A 17,694-nucleotide genomic window follows, 5' to 3' on the forward strand; every position below is an offset into this window, starting at 1 on the left:
TGTTTCTGTTAAAGAACATAACTCCTGACTCGATGTTTCATAGTTTAGTTGTGTCTTTTCTGAACAAAACCATCAAGAAAACTTTTGCTAGCATTTCGTTTGCGGACTAATTCTTTGAGTTCTCATAGAAGGTAGCCCTGTCTCAGTCCTCTTGTATTTTATCTGTGTATTTTCTATTCTCCCAATCTTCAGTTGGTTGTGGCAGGTTGTAGCTCATATGGAGCCTGACTCCCAAATAAGTTTCTTCCTGTTAAAAACAAGCTGTTCCTCTGTATTGACATCACATACATGTTTAAGAAAAAGGAATTGTATTAAGTCCACATCTCAGTCAGCTGAGCCCCTCCTGCTTTTACAAACAGACAATAAATGATCAGCTGAACTGTATTGCATCACATTATACCTTGGATTGAATTTGACTGTTTATAATTATAACTGAATCTGACTTATTGATTTGATTTTACTGGAATGGACTGAACAGACCAAAAGTAAAACTGGACTTAATATTTTTTTTATAGTTGACTGAATGTATATATGCACTTAATTTGGGCAATGAAAAACAAAATAAATGCAACTCATAAAAATATACATCATACTTTATGGAACAATAAAATTTGATATGTGAACGAACCTCCGTAAAAGCACAAATACTTAAGTATCAGAGAACTAAGGGATAATATATTTCTTAGTATCTCCTTCCCCTCTGGGCAGAACATCAGTCCACTTTACGTTTCATCCTCAAAATGAAAGAGGACAACCTCTTCATAACAAGCCCCATTTCAAATCATCAATAGATGGACGGCTGCTCTCCTGCTTAATATATAATTTTCCTTCTCCTTTTCTCTTTCATATAGTAGTTTGGTATTTCTGGTCCGAATGAAAGTTTGGCCTCTGGGAAGGCACATAAAGAGCATGTTCCAGGTGGATGAGGAAATACTGCTGGGTTTGAATAGGGTCAGGGGTGAGGAGTTCAACTCTTTCAATAAATCACAGCAAGATGTTGTGACAACTGAGAGAAGAAGTGTGGGCTGTATGAAATATGTCTTTCAGGAACAGACACTGGGGCCTCAAACCATATGAGAGCAGAGAAATGTATATACTTAGGAGCTTTTCACTCAGGAGCTTTACAGGCAGTTAGTTATCCAAAGTGGCTGACAGGTTTATCTTCCTTTTATCCCTCTTTAAGGGGGAAGCAGTAGGCTGATGACACATTACAGATGCTCCTGACTTCTTATCTTTCTGGTCAAAGTTTTTCAACTTTATCTGAGCTGCTTGTGGGATTGTGAATATGACTAAAACTAAGATTGAAGACTCCAGAGGAAAAAAAAAAATTGTGGCTTGATGTTTCACAATTCTTTTCTTGCACTGAATTATGTATATTATATAATATACTGACTATACTATGTATATTATTCCTGTGTTTATATACATATACACACACACACACACACACACATGCATACATGTGTGTATTTGAAAAGGCCGTCCTCTAACATTTAGCTGTCTAAAAATACAAAGAGTTGTTATGATAAACACATATAATACCTTGCAAAAGCCTTCATGCCTCCTATACCACCTTGGGTTAATAATTGTCCAAACAGTGCAAGACTTGTGGGTTGTGTTTTCACTAGCTTTACACATCTGATTGAATAGTGACTGAGAAACCTTCACAACTCAGGGATTTTTGATAAATGACGTCTGGTTCCTTTAAACCTTCCCACAATTTTATTCCTGACCTGTCTAATTTGATTATTGGTCTTTAAGATGCTGTTTGTTCACTAATGTTGTCTAACCAACGTCAGAGACCTTCACACAACAGCTGTTATTTATACTCACATTAAATTTCACACTACTGGACTCAGGTAGTTAATGGCTGACTTTGTAGGGCAGTTAGTTGTATTGGATTTTATTTGGTATGTCAAATTAAAAGGGGCTTAGTAATAATTATGCACATTAAATTTTTTAATGGTTTTCTAACTTACAGATGTGCATGTGGAGTTCCCGTTAAGTATAAGGGGTATGAATAATTTTGCACGACACTATTAAAGAGAGGATTCTATCAGATTGGTTTGGATGTGGCAAAGCTTGATTGCTCTGTTTTGTGAGATATGAACTCAGTTCTTGAATGGCCAATTGAATTTACAATTTGCCATTAGGCAGATAAAAAAGTAGAATAACAACAAAATGGATTGTAGTCCTGTAACAGAAATTCCCTTTCCTACAGTAAAAAAAGTTAAATAAATCTTGTGAAATAAAACATTCCAACATAAAGGTGTCATTCAAACTTAAATCTGGGAGGCAATCCAGGTTTGGCAGACGCTTCAGTCCCTGCCTGTCGCTGTTTCCCCACCCAGTGTGCATGTGTGTGTGGTGGGTCTGGTCTGCATTTTACTGGAGCTGGATGACATGTGTGTACTCGTGTCAGTGACTACCCCAAACAGTTGTAAACTGGCTGTTTATGAGGGTGAGGTGCTGTGGAAAAACAGCACTTTTTTGAGTTTCACACCATCTGGGAAAGAAAAAACACGAGAGACGGAGCTACAGACAGGAGGGATTCGGGCCAGGAATCAAGCAAATTCAGACTGGAAATTATGCTTGGAAAATTAATGAAGAATGTCTGTTTGTTGAATTATGACTGTCTCGCATACAATGAAGGCAGAAGCTAATGCATCATAGTTTGTTTATTTTTAAAAAATATGTATGTTGACCGGTCTAAGAAACTGACAGTACCAGCTGTTTACAGATATTCAAAATGCTACCTGATATTCTCAAAGGCTTAACACTTAAATGATTTTAAATAATTCCAGTCATGAATGAATATTTCAAGATTTAAACATTCAAAAATAAATCCGAAGATGCACTTTTATTTCAAGCTTGTTTAAAGAAAAACAAATAAAATCTTGCTATCTTGTTATTAAATACTGACAAGAAAATATCTACTCACCTAAACGTAAGTACTACAATAATTAAAAATGTTTAGAAAATAAAAGGATTCTAATCTACTGCTTTTTTGATGTGCCACTGTTCTCTATTTTCAGTGTGCTTGTATGTTTTAAGGTAAAAGAATAATTTAAAGTGGGATGTATTACTTATTTTAAATTACCAAATACAAAAAGAGGAATTTTATCATATCTTAAAAATAACTAAAAAATGCATAGTATTTGCATTTTAAAGTAGTTATCCAATATAGTATCAGAAAAATGTACATGACTAGGGACAACATTTTTAATTTCCATGTTTCACTTTATGGTGCTCTTCCAAGGAAACTCCTCTGAAGCATACAACTGTTACAAAACACATTATTTGATGTTTTCTTTCTTCTGCCAAGCATTAGTTTTTAGGTCTAAACACTAGTTCAAAACCCCCTCCAACTTTTTTTTGTTGTTATTTTTTATTTTTTTCACTTGTGCCATAGTTTTTATTTTAATTATGGTCATGCCCATGTGACTTGATGTTTCACATTTCAGGTAACTATTTTCCCACTCTCCTGTGCAAAGTTACACACCAGAAGTCAGAGAGCTCTGGGAAATTTCATGTCATTTTCTGCCTAGAGCCAGGTCAAAGTCCAAGACATCCATCTGCTACAGTCTACCCAAAGCACTAAACAGCTCACCAACCAAGAAGTATTCACTTTAGAGAGCTCCAACTACGCTAAATAGTGGAAGATCCAAAGGCAAACCCTAATTGTCTGTGAAATGACTCAAACATTTCAGTGCATAGTAACTCTTACAGCATGTCAGCCACACTGGCAATTACACTGCCGCAAACATTTAAATTTGTGGTTTTGGAGCAGAGATTTGAGGAGAAGCATGGTGAGCTAAGCATTTTCAGTCAAAACATGAATGCATTCACACTTTTAAACTGGATTAAAAAATACAACTTCACCAATATGTAAATACACTCATTCTCTACTCCACAGTCACATGGCATAGAAGAGATTATGATTGTAACATAATAGATTGAATCACAGTACAGGTTAGTAATAATGGTTCAGTTTTCTGTATTTTGGAATGTGCTGCATTGTATCAGTGGACCATTGACAAGAACTTCATCATAAATCAAGTTCACCTGGGTTGAAATGAAATAATTTATGTTAGTAGTTCATCTTAAATCTGAGTTCCAATATGAACTAGTTCATGTTTATTTATCCTATTTTGCATGAAAGAAAATAGGGTAAATGACATATTTATCAAGGTCATGATGTCATTTCCTCCTTCACTTGGAATGTCTTGCAATCTGAACTAAAACTGCCAGAACTTGCTTTTAAGGTCTGCACAATATATTGTGAATATATCCCATTGCAATGTCAATGTCTGCAATATTTACATTGTAAAAGGACTGTTTGGAGTGCAATAATTGTTGACTGAAACATTTTGGGTCTTATGAACTTGCATTTTTTATGGTTAATGTAACATTCAGCCTGATAGAGCGCTATGGCTGCAGACAATGGAAACTAATTATGTTGCCCAAAATACTAAAGATGACAGAGTGATGGAAGCAAAGATGAGAAAGAGGACAGAAAAATACATATATGGCAACTAATATTGTCATAACAATATTTACCAGTATTATTCCCAATGCATGATTTTCTACTATTGTGCTGCCCTTATAACTTTCAAATAGAGGTACAAAACATACTAACAGTCACACAAAGAGGTAAGATCACTGGTGGTGATCATCTTGGTCAGCAATTTGGTAGGAGTGCAGCGTAAGTTTAGGTGCTATTCAAGTCGCCTGTAATTTTTCATAACACAATTTTTGATGTAGGGTTAGAAAAATCTAATCTTTTTTTGTTGTTTTTTTTTTCCAATATTGGTTTCATTGCAAGAAACCAACGACAGAAATACTTTTAACTGTGTTGTATTTAAAATTTTAAATTGTTACTGTAATAATAAGGACTGCATTTTCTTGTCAACTTGTTTGCACTCTATATAATTATAGGGTCCATGTTTGTTATTGTCTATTTATCTTGTCCATTATGATGTGTGCCGTGTCCCTTCTTGGTCAGGAAACCTTTGTAAAAGAAATCTAGATCTCAATGATTAAATACAGACTCAATAAACATAAATACTCAAATAGAATAATATCAAAGGCAAGTCTTTTTTTTTTTGTTCCAAAACATGTTGCAACACTTTTGTGGTATAATAGCAAAGCCTGAAATTTTGACCCAAAGAGAGCATAGCACAGCTGGCTAACAGTAGATGATTTGTTATATGTATTCAGTGGGACTCTTTATTTTTTGGTATTGGCATGTAATGAAAATATATGAAAAGAAAACAGAAATTACTACAGCATAAACACTGCAGGCATTGGGGTCAAATTCCATAAACACAGATAAGCAGGACATCCAGACCTATTTATATATTTAGTTTTCTTTGGCAAAGTCTGGTCAGTATGAGACTGTGTGCTTTGTTGAGAAGTAAATTATCATTTACAAACTGTTTTGTTGAGTTGTTGTGGAAATAAAGCTTACTGCAGGCAAAAATGAAAGCCCACAGTTATTTTCCAAGGAGCATCAGTCAATATGCTTTGGCAGCTTCTGCACACTGACTGGATCATTACTTGGGAAGAGAAATATGCTCCATATGCTGCTGGTCCTTAAGCAACACAACTCCAAATTCCACTGAATCAAATGTAGAGTTCAATGTTGAGTATATTTCAGCTAATTATGGATTAGCATAAGCTTGAAAATGCATTGTAGAGAGTGGCTAAACCTTTAATCTGTTCAGACATCCATTTGTACTAATTCAACTGAACAAAAGATGATGACTGATACGTTTCACAGCTGATGGCAACAGAAAAGTAAGTATGCTGACATAATGGGCTCTATTGTATAATGTGTATGTATGTGTGTGTCCTTTGACCCTTCTAGATATAATTAAGGACACATTTTAGCCAGGTTGGTTTTGGAAACGACTTGTGGCTGGGGTTTCTGTGTGTAGGTATATGTGTGTGATCTCAGTGTGTTTGCGTGCTGCGTTTGTGTGAGTACCCTAATGTGCCCCATCCCATTGCTTGTACATGTCGACCTAACCTGCCCCCTGTATGTCTACGACTAGTGCTTCTGGGCTGATTGGCCGTATCAGTTTCACTCAGCAGCTCACACACACACTCACGCACGCACGCAAACACACACCAAACCACACACCTTTAGAGACCAAGCCCTTGTAAAGGCACCTCCTTAGGGACACACTGTGAAATATACTCCTTGTTAGGACTTATGTGTGCGTGTGTGTGTCTGTGTGTGTGTGCCTGCTTTTCTTCAGCTGTTTCCTGCCAGTTCAGAGAGCAGCAGACTGTGAAGGTCTCTCTTTCTGCAAAAATCCCATTGATTTTCTGCTTGGAAATGAGCAGGGAAAGATAATAAATGTGATGATATCATTGCAGGAAAATTCTAATTTTGTTTTTTTGCCACTTAAATGTGATACCGTCTTCTAAAGTAGCAGATGCTGCAAAAACCATTAGTTATTCTATGCAGTTCACATAAGATGTACTTTGCAAACAGTCGTTTCCCCGTTGGTATGCCCGATAATCCAACTTTTGAACCAAATATTCAGGGAAACAAATTCAGCGCTTAGTTTTTATATATGAACCTTTTGATAACTGTTACGTATTATGTATTTATTGTAGAATAAATAAAAATTTCAACAGGTAATAGTAAGTCATTGTCAAGTACCTATGCCTGACTGCTGTATTCGGTGGGTTGGATGCTTAAATTAGCCAGTCAAAGGTCTCACACAAAGGCACTAGGAAAAAAGACTGCTTGCCAAAGATATAAAGTTTCTAACCAGAGAGAATGAATAGAATCCACTGAAGGAACACAACGACAGATACACAGCTGTGATTTAGAGGAAAACTATATCACATATTTGAGTCTCTTAACTTCGATATCTGAGACTGCTACAGGCATACTGACAGAAGAATTTAAAGAATTCTGCTGGTATTTATAATTGATAAAACCTAAATATCCTCTAATTTCTTAGATCAACGTAGGTTTTAAAAATTATGAAAAATTATCTGATTAAAGTATTTGGATAAAGAACTGAAAAGATTGGGATCCAAACCTTAATCCACTTTTGTCATGACACATTTAAATTTAACTCTCTTTAAATTAAGGTTAAATTTAACAGTCAATTTTGGTCAGAACTAAGTTAACACTCTATCATACTTAGATATTATTAGGTTTTGTAAAAACACATTTTATTTGTCAATTATGCATATAGTAATTAGCCTGTTTTTTACTTATTTGACATAGGAACAAGTCATGCTTTACATCTTTTTTATAGTGAGGCATGAAGTTAAAACAAATCCATTGTTTGAGGATGTTAAGTGAAACTATCATTTATGTGCAAAATTTGTATACTGAAGTGGTAAAAACTCTGGATTGTTGCTTTTTTTTCAGAAACATATCCAATATTTTTTAAATATTCAAACGGATATCGAAATAGATGAGATGGGACATGTTTGACATAATTTATATGGCTAAAACCGTTGGGTGACTTACCTTCACATACATGGCTTTCTATTCCTAATCTGTAGGTCTCAACATGATGCTGGTCCCGCCCTTTGCAGTTATAACATCTTTGGTTCTACTGGGAAATCTTTACTAAAGTATATTAGGAGATGGGTCTGAAGGAAGGTTTACAAAAATTAATGTCAGTTCTAGAACAAGATGTAAAAACTACAAACTTTTTGCCAGTCCTAACAATTTCGATCAGATGCTTACGTAGATAGTGTTCACATTTATCACTGAACAGATCATCTAACCCACTTGATTTTAAATATCCAGACTTGGCACTTCCTGGAGACACTGAATGTTAAAAGTGCAGTAAAAGTGAAATACTGCAAATCCCACATTTCTCCTGTAATGTTGGACAGGTCTAATTATATCGAGTGATGTCTCAAAAGCAAACATTGCAAATCTGGAATCACTGCAGTCCATTCACTCGGGTGATCGTATTTTGACTTCATCTTAGTTTTTATAATAATCAAAGACCAACCTGCACCAAAGGCAAAGAAGAAGCTCTTGTCTGGGTGTTCCTCCAGCAGGGCTTTCACCCTCTTGCCCATCCTCTCATTCCTCTTGTAAATGAGCTCCTGTCGAAAGTAGGCATCGATTTCTTGTGCAGTCACCTGCTCGCTTGGTCGCAGGGTCACATTGTTGAAGTTAGGCACCTTTGACAGTGAATAAAAAACACCATTCATTTCATAATAATTAAAAAATAGAGATTTTTGAACATTGAACTGAACTGTGAAGAAAGCGAGGCTAATGGCCATGTCAGTAATATGAATTAAATTTCCATAGGTGAAAATGTTAAATGTATTAAGGAGGGTGTGATTAGTAGAAAGGTAGCATAAGTTATAGATTCACTGGACAGACCTGTGATGCGTCATGATTGAAGATGATGGAATTGAGATCCCCACAGTTGTAGTGTCTGATTAGGTCATCGGTTGTGTACGGGACCCGAAGGCTTCCTGCTCTCAGTGACTCCTGCTGCAATAATGTCTGGTTCAGGGCAAAGATCACCTAGAGCAAAGCAACCAAATATTGAGATTTTTTTTTTTTTTCATTCAAATTTACACACAAATACAATTTCAACACACGGGAGCACACAAATGTTTTACTGCACCAAGCATTTTGAAACTTAAATGGCATTTTGACAATAAATATTTTGGTTTCAGTATGTATTATTAGAGTATTGTGAGAGATTTTCAGTCAAATAAATGTTGGCTTAATACAAAAATGGGGATGCTAATAAGGCAGACCAAAGCAACAGTCTTTTTTTTTCTGCGTTCAGTATTCTGAGGTGCTCCGCAGACACTTTTTTATTGGGCTGTCCCATTATGGGACCCTCTATGTTGCCAAAGAGAGCGGGGCAGCAGAGAGCAGATGCCTTCTTGTTACGGGACAAAGAAACCCTCCATCACCCTCTCTTCTGCGCTCCTTCCAGCTTTCATCAGCCGCGCATCAAAGTGGTGCTCTGCATATGAAAAGTACCCTGTCTTTATTCTACTCAAATTAGCCTATCACTGCCCCTCCCCAGCTCATTTCACAAAAAACACCCTCACATCTGTGCCATGTCCGTGAAGGAAGGCCCTCATCTGCAAGGTCTCCCCTTTTTCTCCGCTCTCTACTCTTCTCTTTCTCTGCTCACCATGCCTTTCAGCCCCTTAAATTATGGCAGCAAGGAGAGGAGGAGGAGGGCAATGTGGGGGGTTAGGGAAGGAGGCTCAGTCAAATTTCTGTATTTTGAAATCTAACCAACAAAAAGGAAAAAAAAAAAAGAAACCTACGGCAAAAATGTCAGGAAAGGAAGGAAAAACAAACTTTAAAACAATTTGGTTTTGTGTTTTCTGTTATCTTCCAGTTCTGTTAGTGCACTTAGGGTCAGTGGGTGCATTTTCCCACTCGGCTCCTTTCATCATGTCCCCCCGTTTCTTCTCCTCCGCTGCTGTCCTCTCACTCGCCGGCCTCTTGCACACACAGAGAGAAACAGAGACACACCCCTAGCTGATATCAAAGCGAGCGGAGCCAATGAAAGTCAATAATTGTCCTTTGTCATGGAAATGTCCCCTCTTGTTGAAATGGAGTGGGGTGGGTGTGTGTGTCTAGAGCAAACATCATCACAGTTAGATTCCCACATGTGGAGATTTGGAGTGTTCAGCGGCTCAGTTGAAAGCTCTCGCTCTGGAGTGTGTTAGCTTAGTGTTGGATTTGCCAAAAAGACTGGGGAGAAAGCTTTGTAGAGTGACTTTAAAGAGACACTGCATCAATTACGGTTAGAAAAATATTATACTGGGATCACCGATTACGAAGAGAAATAGTAACAATTTTTTGCTGAAATCTCATACAGATTTGGCAGCAAAAGCCCTGAATGCAGCTGAGTGCCTGAGGAGCGAACACAATGCACTGACAACGATGAAACTTGTTTTGGCGTAACAAAAGCTGACACACCAACTGGCCAATGGAACATTTTTCCATCAAGTAAAATAAACAATCGCAGACCTTCTGCTCAGATCATTTCAAATGACAGGTAATCAAAGGAAAATAATGGAAAGGCAAGAGGAAAGTTGAAACATATGTGCAACAACATGTCAATCATGTGATTTCCAACTGTACTTCATTCTAAGACACAGAAATAAAAAACAATTGCTGTCAGTCCATTACATCACTCTTCTGTCTCCCTGGAAATACTTTGATCATTTTTTTTACCATGTCTTTAATCTGAGTTTATGCACTTGCAATTTATGAGCTTTACAACAACACTGTGTGTGCATATTTGCAGCACATAGGTTGTGAAAAAAGGTGATTTTTTTGTTTTAAATTAAAGTTATCATAACTGTTTGCAAGAGGACTTTTTGTTTATCCAAATCTTGTAAAACTTTGCATTGTATTTATCACTGTAAGCTGTTACCCACCAACTATTGCATGAAATAAAACTGTGTGTTTTGTCTGATCATTTACATTCAAGTTGTAATTCCTGAATACAAACTGGACTCTACTTTCCAGAAACTGAGCACAAAGTTGAAACTTCGGTAAGTAAATATTTAGGGTTGCGTCTTCTTAAAAACTCTGCATTGTGTATCAATTTTTCTTTTGTTAGCAAAAACTAACATTTCTTAAACTAACTTGCCTTTGTTTATCCATGCACAGGCTGCATATAAATCAGAAAGTCCATGTCCATGTGAAACAGTACAATATCACCATGTGACTGATTTTATAAGATAAAGACCCTCAGAAGAGTATGAACACAGTATGCGTCAGCCTCTGTCAGAAGACTTTGGATGGCAGCACAGTGTTTAGGTTTGGGGACCTTTCAGACGATGGTTTTTCCTGAGGAAAACATAAAAATTATGGCAACTTTGAAATGTGACGTGAATATACACTACGTGTATATAACCACAATGTTTTTCTACAAGTCTATTAATATAATATGGTATCTAGCTAAGCAAATACACAGATTGCTCACACCTGAAGAAGTTTGTGGTATGAGTCCCACCACATATTCACTTCTTCTGAACAATGTATATACATGAATACTGCAGCAAATACTTGATAAGGCACTTTGTCTCTTTCTATACAATGTAGTCACTGTCTGCTATGATAAAGATTCACTCTCTGTGACTGTGTAAAGAGCATTAAGCCTTCATCCTCAGTGTAGAATCAGAATATGACTTCACAAATAAAATACCTGAGCTGCAAATTCTGAATCATACACCCTTCATCCCAAAACACATAGACGGTATAAAGTTGAAATGCATCCTAGGTCACCTGCAAACATTCGGTGACAGAACTTGATGTTTCAGGAAATGTTCATTTTGTCACACTTAAACTCATAAAAAATGTTGTTTTCGAATACATCAGAATACATTGCATGACAAAAAAAAAAAAACAAGACGATAGCAACTTAGATGACGAGGTATATAAACAATATTTAGGCTAAATAATGTCAGCAACACATCTACTCTGCACCCAAAAGTACAGAAAATAAAAAGTGAGTGAGGGTTCCTATCAATGAGTGAGTGTACTGTAATGTGAACAACATGTAAACATAATGATATGCTCCTTGTATGGTAAGGCCTTTGGCTAGCTCAGGATTTTCTAATTGCAAGTGCCGGCATTCGCTTTAGAGAGCTCCAGTAACTTAATTTCCAATGCAGTTTTAATGAGATTCTAAAGAGGAGCATGTGTGTGCCTGCATGCAGCACATCTTTCTGCCTGCGTGTTTTTCTTTGTCTTATGACTGATAGTGTGTCTGCATATGAGTAGAAAACCATGTGTTGTAACAAGTGTATCAAAGTATACACACACGCAGACGTACGCACGCACACACATTCTACTGCAGCTGATTCAATGAGCCTTGGCTTTCTCCCAAGTACAAATGAAGTCTTCCCAACATTGTTCTGTTTTCCTCTGTCTTTGTGATGTTATCACAGTAACTTACTTCTATCTTGCACATCTATGAAGATGTTTCAGGCAAAGGGAAGTCCAATGATTTCTGCCAGAAACCGGCAGTGTAAAAAAAGTCACATCAATTAGACAGATAGAAAGGTTAAGAAAAAGGAAAGAGAAAGACTCCCCTTTAAAGTTACTATCAAAGCTTCACAGGACAACATGACTGGATGTTAAATCTTCTGCAAATTTATGTCATGCACAAGCTGCTGTACACAGAATTTTTTATCTTCTGTACATGTTTGTCTCTACCTAAAATGATGCAGTTGATCTTTGAAAGAATAAGGACTTTCAAACTTGCAATGGTTCATGCAAAAAATGTCTAGACAAAGAAAGCAGAGAACCCAGCCGTGAATGCATCAATCTTTGTTAAACATGTCATATCCAAACAATTTACACGTTGCATTTAATGTTTGCACAGGCAAACATTAAGTCAACGAGTATTAGATCATCATCCAATTATGTCTATTAACAGCCTTGTGTGGTGAACACTAAGGAGTAAATTCTAAACTCAGAGGAATATTTTAGAATCTAAAATAGTTTACATCCTGACCCATGGAAAAACAACCATAATCCCTTACTTTTCAGAGCAAAAACTGTTTTGGTTTTTACGCCTTTGGCAAATACCTTTCTAGCTTCATAGATAACATTCACATGTCTTGGTAATAGAATTTTAAAGTGGAAATTGTCTGTACTAAGTAGAATGGGATTAAGAAATATTATTTTTGGATCTGACTCTTGGTAGCAGTGGTGGATGTAAGATGTCAACTCTGAGTTGTGAAGACGCTTCCACAGATGTGGCCATAAATAATATCTACAATAATGTGAGTGAGATATTAGAAAATGTATTTTATTCATGAGGCAGTTTTTCAACAAATGTTCTGCTATCCTAAGATGAGACGTTTCATTGAGCTTTAGTATTTTTCATTGATTTGGTGTGGTGAAATGTGGTAAAAACGATTTCCTATTGTAGATATGAAAACCCAAATGATTTTCTTTTTTCCACATTTTGAAAGAAATGACTCCAATAACTTGTGGGTTTTGTGGCTTCTGAAATGCACTCAGTCTTATTTAGCAGGAATCCGCAGACACACAGACACATACGCACCACATGCATAAATCTCTCATCGCTGCAGAAGCTTTCATTTTCAGGCTCAAAACCTACCATTTAAACACAAATACACACACCTGTCAAATTGAGTTATCTGTATTGTTTCTACACTCCATACCTCCACCCTCAGCCCCCTTTCTGTCTTTATACCTTTCCTCAACACCTCCGCTTTCATTCACAAACTCAACTTTCTCTTATTCCTTCTTCCTCTCTCTTATGATCCTTTTTATCCCATGCTTCTTTTCCATCCATCTCTCTCTCTCCTCTTCTTCTCCTTTGATCTTATACATCCCCTCTATCAACCAGGTCTTTTAAGATTTGACCTCTACATTCCTCGGGTCACTAATGACCTCCTCACTGCATTTCTGTGTTTCCGTGCATGTAAGTGTGCACACACCTGTACAAGATTAGGTCTTTTCTGTATGCGTCTGCATGCTGGTGTGTATGTGTATGCATTCATGTGTGAGGTTATATTTAAATGTTTCATCATCATAGATTATGGCAGCTTTCACAGAGCTCAAACTCGCCTTTTGAAGATAAGTTTATTAATATTTTCCAACACAATGCAAAAGAAAGGAAATATGGGGCCATGATTTCCTCCACAGGAGAGAAAAAAGGGAAAGTGAAACGGAGAAACTGCCAAGCCACATAGGGAAAACTCCCCAGACCCAAAGCTTTGAAAGTAATGATGGCCAAAAATTGTTTCCCCCTCAGTTTGAGAGGAAAATCTATCCCTAGACATAATTGATATATCCTATTCCTTTTGATCGTCAACATTTCAATCTATGAATGTTGACAGGAGCCACTTTCTCTTGCAGGCAAAATTCCTAAGTCTATGTGCACACACAGTTTCTTTCTTTAAGAAAAATTTTAAAAAGACAAAAAAAAAAAAATTGACTAGAAAGGAAATTTATTTTCTACTCTACTGTAGAACAACAGCAGCAACCCGTGATTGTTTAATACTGTGACTTTAGATATTCAATAAAATAAGTGTTAAAAAATTTCAAACTCGACACTGACATTGGTGAAAAAGTGCATATCATGATGAGTATTAACATGCTTGCTCAACATTTTGACTTAAAGTCTTTCTGGGTATGTTTCTACAAATTAGACACACTTGTTTTTGGTCATTTTATACCATGACTTTCTACAGATCTTTGACGTAAAGTCAGAGTGTCTGGACAGTGTCAGTAGACAGTTATTTTTCGGTCTTTCCAATCACTAGATTGACAAACTGAGTTATCCATCCAGCTATTTCTATCCACTTAAGTGTGCCGCAAAGTGCTAGGTCATCGCCACACCACCAATTCAGGCATTGGAGATGTGCAAATGGCCATATGTAATGCACTATGAATAAATGTATATCTGTCTAAAATTGATGAATATCGGGGTTGTGGCTGAGATGCAAGACATCTCATATTGTGGCTGGGTGCATAACACCCTAGTGATTGCTGACAGCAAACTCTCCATCTAAACCCAAAATCCTTTAATGTGTTTCTAGTTTCCAAACATAGTAAAGGGGAGGGCACTGTGTGATGCTCCCCCAATGCCTGCAAGGTCCATCATCCCACAACTCAAGATCCTTCTGATGTATGGTGTTGCTTAGAGAGGAGGGTAATAGGTGAGGACATTGGGAGGCAGATCCATAACTGGCCCCTCGCTTGTCTCCTCCATACCCACACATGTTGCTGACCAGAGCCATGGACCCTACACAGATCCCCAAAGATACCGGGGGGCCAGAGGGGCAGAGAGCAGACTAGAACCCAGGCCAACCAAGCACAGCAAGCCCACTGGATCCGAGCAGGTGTACCCAGCCTCCAAATCTCTAATGTCCACCTGGATGTGTCCCAGATCTCTTCATCCCCCTCCGAATCTCACATCTTATTCATCTATTCAGGTGAAACTTTTCAATTTTTCTTCATTTAATCTTCTAGACTCTGAACAGATGGTAAGAGTTGCTTTGTTAACAGTTTGCTGATTGGGGAATAACTTCTTAAAAAGGAATCTTAGATATTCACTTCATAAGTTTTATGTCACAACATGTAAAATATTTGATGTTTGATATTTTGTTTCCTTTAAAACATCCATGTCAAAGTGCATCCTGTTGTTTCGTCCTATCACAACTTTAAAACAAATAAATTGAATTTCAGGCCCTTTAAGTCACATTCTTTAATAGCAGGAACTGTCACTCATACCACATTTATTTTCAAGTTAAAAAAGCTCTTTTCATCTCTTTTTTACTGTGTGTTCTTCCACTCCTCTCACTTTGAGTATATCCTAAGCCTACCTCTCTCCCTCCTCTTTTTGGTCTTTCCCTTGTGCCCTATAAAAACATTCTTGTGGGGTGCATTTACCTTGGTGCCTGGACACAGCCAAATATTTAGGCTGTCACAGGGAATCAGCCTCAAACCAAATAGCCCAATGGTTTGAGGCGGTGTTTTTGTGTGTGCATAGTGAGGATTGTGGTGATTGAAATGCCAACTTCTGAACCTTTCACACTTTCCTGCTTCACTGCACCCTAAGCAAGCTGGGAACATACCCCAACCAACTTGTAGATATCTGCCAATGTGAAGTACTGTGTAATAGTCCATAAAACAGGTGGTTACCAAGAGCTTTGAGAAAATCATGAACTACATGGTGATATTTTAGGAATATCCTCTTCAAACTATCTATTGACAGAGTGAAGGTGTATATGACACTTCACAGATCCTCATAACATACTGTAACTGTGACCAAACATGTGTTTGTAAGAGGAGTTGGAAACCACAAACATTCACAGCACAGTTTTCTTTATTTCTAAATGCTCCTTTTATTCTTGTTCTTATATGCAGGATCAGGCCAGCTTCACAGTCTTGATCTTACAAATGCAGCAAGTCAAAAGAAATTGACCACCTAATGGCTGGCTGTTAACTGAAGAAAATGTAAATTTAGGCTAAAAACACAGAGAAAAATATAGTAAACCATTGAGTAAACATATACCAACGATATGTGTACATGTCTGTGATACTTTTAAGATATTTCAAGATATAATGGTTGAGACATCCATAATAAAATAATGGAATAAGTGTTAAAAACAAAACTGTTTCTTCAGCCCAAAAACAAGCACTGCTCTTGTAATAATTAAACTGCACATGCAAATGTGTTTACAGGAAATATGACACATCTGTGGTGGCATTGCCTGTTTTTTAAATAAGATAAAGATTTTGTGGACTGAAAAAATTATAAACAGATGGTTTACAGTCCAATTGATCCAATGCTCCAAACCATGTTTTTTATCTCTTATTTTAATTGAAGAACCAAGTTTTATTTCAGAAATTAAACCCTCATTTTTCATTTGGAGTCCAGAATCCAAGATGACATGTCTCCTACAGCTGAAAATGAGTGCAGTTCCATTCAGGCAAGTTTTTGTCAGAAACCAATTCCAAAAATATGTGTCCAACAGGAAACTAAAATCTGCAGTGGTGATTCTGAATATCTGCAATTTGTTCAAACCACTGCTCTGACTGAAAAGACCAATTCTTGAAGCAAACACGCACAAAGCTGTAGTCATTCATATTAATTTGCATGTCAACCCTTTGAGGTGGCTTGCACCATTTCGAAATGAAAAACACTTAAAACACAATATACTTTCATGCACAAAAAGCAGTACCAACACACACAGCAAAACATATTAAGATCCTATTTTTCATCTAATGGAAAATAGTATCAAGTATTCCAAAATGGATTTGGTTGTTTTGATGACAGACTGATGGGCAACAGAGACAAAGGGTAGACAGAGATAAACAGAGGGTGAAAAACAGTTTTGAGAGACAAACAAAGTGAAAAAGGTATAGGTATAGACGTGAAGGCAAATGGAAAGAAAAAAACAGCTGATGAGCTGAGAAGTAAGAAGAAAAGAGAAAGGTGGGGTTATGGCTGTGAAGACATTCGTTCGGACGGCTGTCTGACCAAAGACGCGTAAAAGGCCAACAAAGTATGAAAAACACACAAACGTTGTCAATGTGTATGCTGCTCGGCTTTTATAGGTGCAACAATTCACATTCAATGAAGACATTGCATGCATAAACAGAAATGCATCATGTGAAGTGAAGACCAAAACAACAGCTGACAGAGTCACAACACGAAAAGCATCAGTTCGACAAACAAAAACTTAGAGAATACAAGACATTTTAGATATTTCCAGCTTCTCTGAAAACAAATAGCTAAATTTCACCATAAATAAAGTCATATTTAGAGAAGATTTTATTTGACTTTACCTCCAGTGGGTGTATTCCTCTTAACCTATCTCTTAGTCAGACGTGGAGCGGGTTGGGAGAAAAGAAAGGTAAATTAAAAAAAATATATTAACATTGTTGCATTCTTCCTAAAAACTTCTTCCTAACTGTGCATGGTTTCACACCATTGAAGTGGCAGTTTCAGGGTGCAGACATTACCAACCTTCAGCCCTGACAAGCAGGCACATGCAGGTCTCATGGAATCTGTGTGTGTTACAGTCTCCCAACGGCTCCTCAAAACAACATTGTAGATATTATATTTTCGGTTAAACCAAGCTGGAAACTTCTTAAACAGACTTAAGGAGTTGGGGGTAAAACTGCATTCCGATTGCATTAATAGTTAAGAGGTAAATGCAAGA

General features: G+C 37.0%; 1 protein-coding gene across 1 annotated transcript in view; it reads right to left on the minus strand.

Annotated features, from left to right (window-relative positions):
- The window catches only part of trabd2a (TraB domain containing 2A), a 48,587-nt gene that overhangs the window by 14,397 nt on the left and 16,496 nt on the right, over window positions 1-17,694 (minus strand). Inside the window, exons 3-4 of the mRNA XM_055040049.1 lie at window positions 8,378-8,524; window positions 7,998-8,172 (exon numbers count right to left, since the gene is read on the minus strand). Coding sequence (XP_054896024.1) covers window positions 7,998-8,172; window positions 8,378-8,524 — 322 coding nt within the window. The remainder of the gene's footprint in view (window positions 1-7,997; window positions 8,173-8,377; window positions 8,525-17,694) is intronic.

Source organism: Poeciliopsis prolifica, unplaced genomic scaffold (genome assembly GCF_027474105.1).
Source record: "Poeciliopsis prolifica strain line A6 unplaced genomic scaffold, Auburn_PproV2 SCAFFOLD015, whole genome shotgun sequence".
NCBI lineage: Eukaryota > Metazoa > Chordata > Actinopteri > Cyprinodontiformes > Poeciliidae > Poeciliopsis > Poeciliopsis prolifica.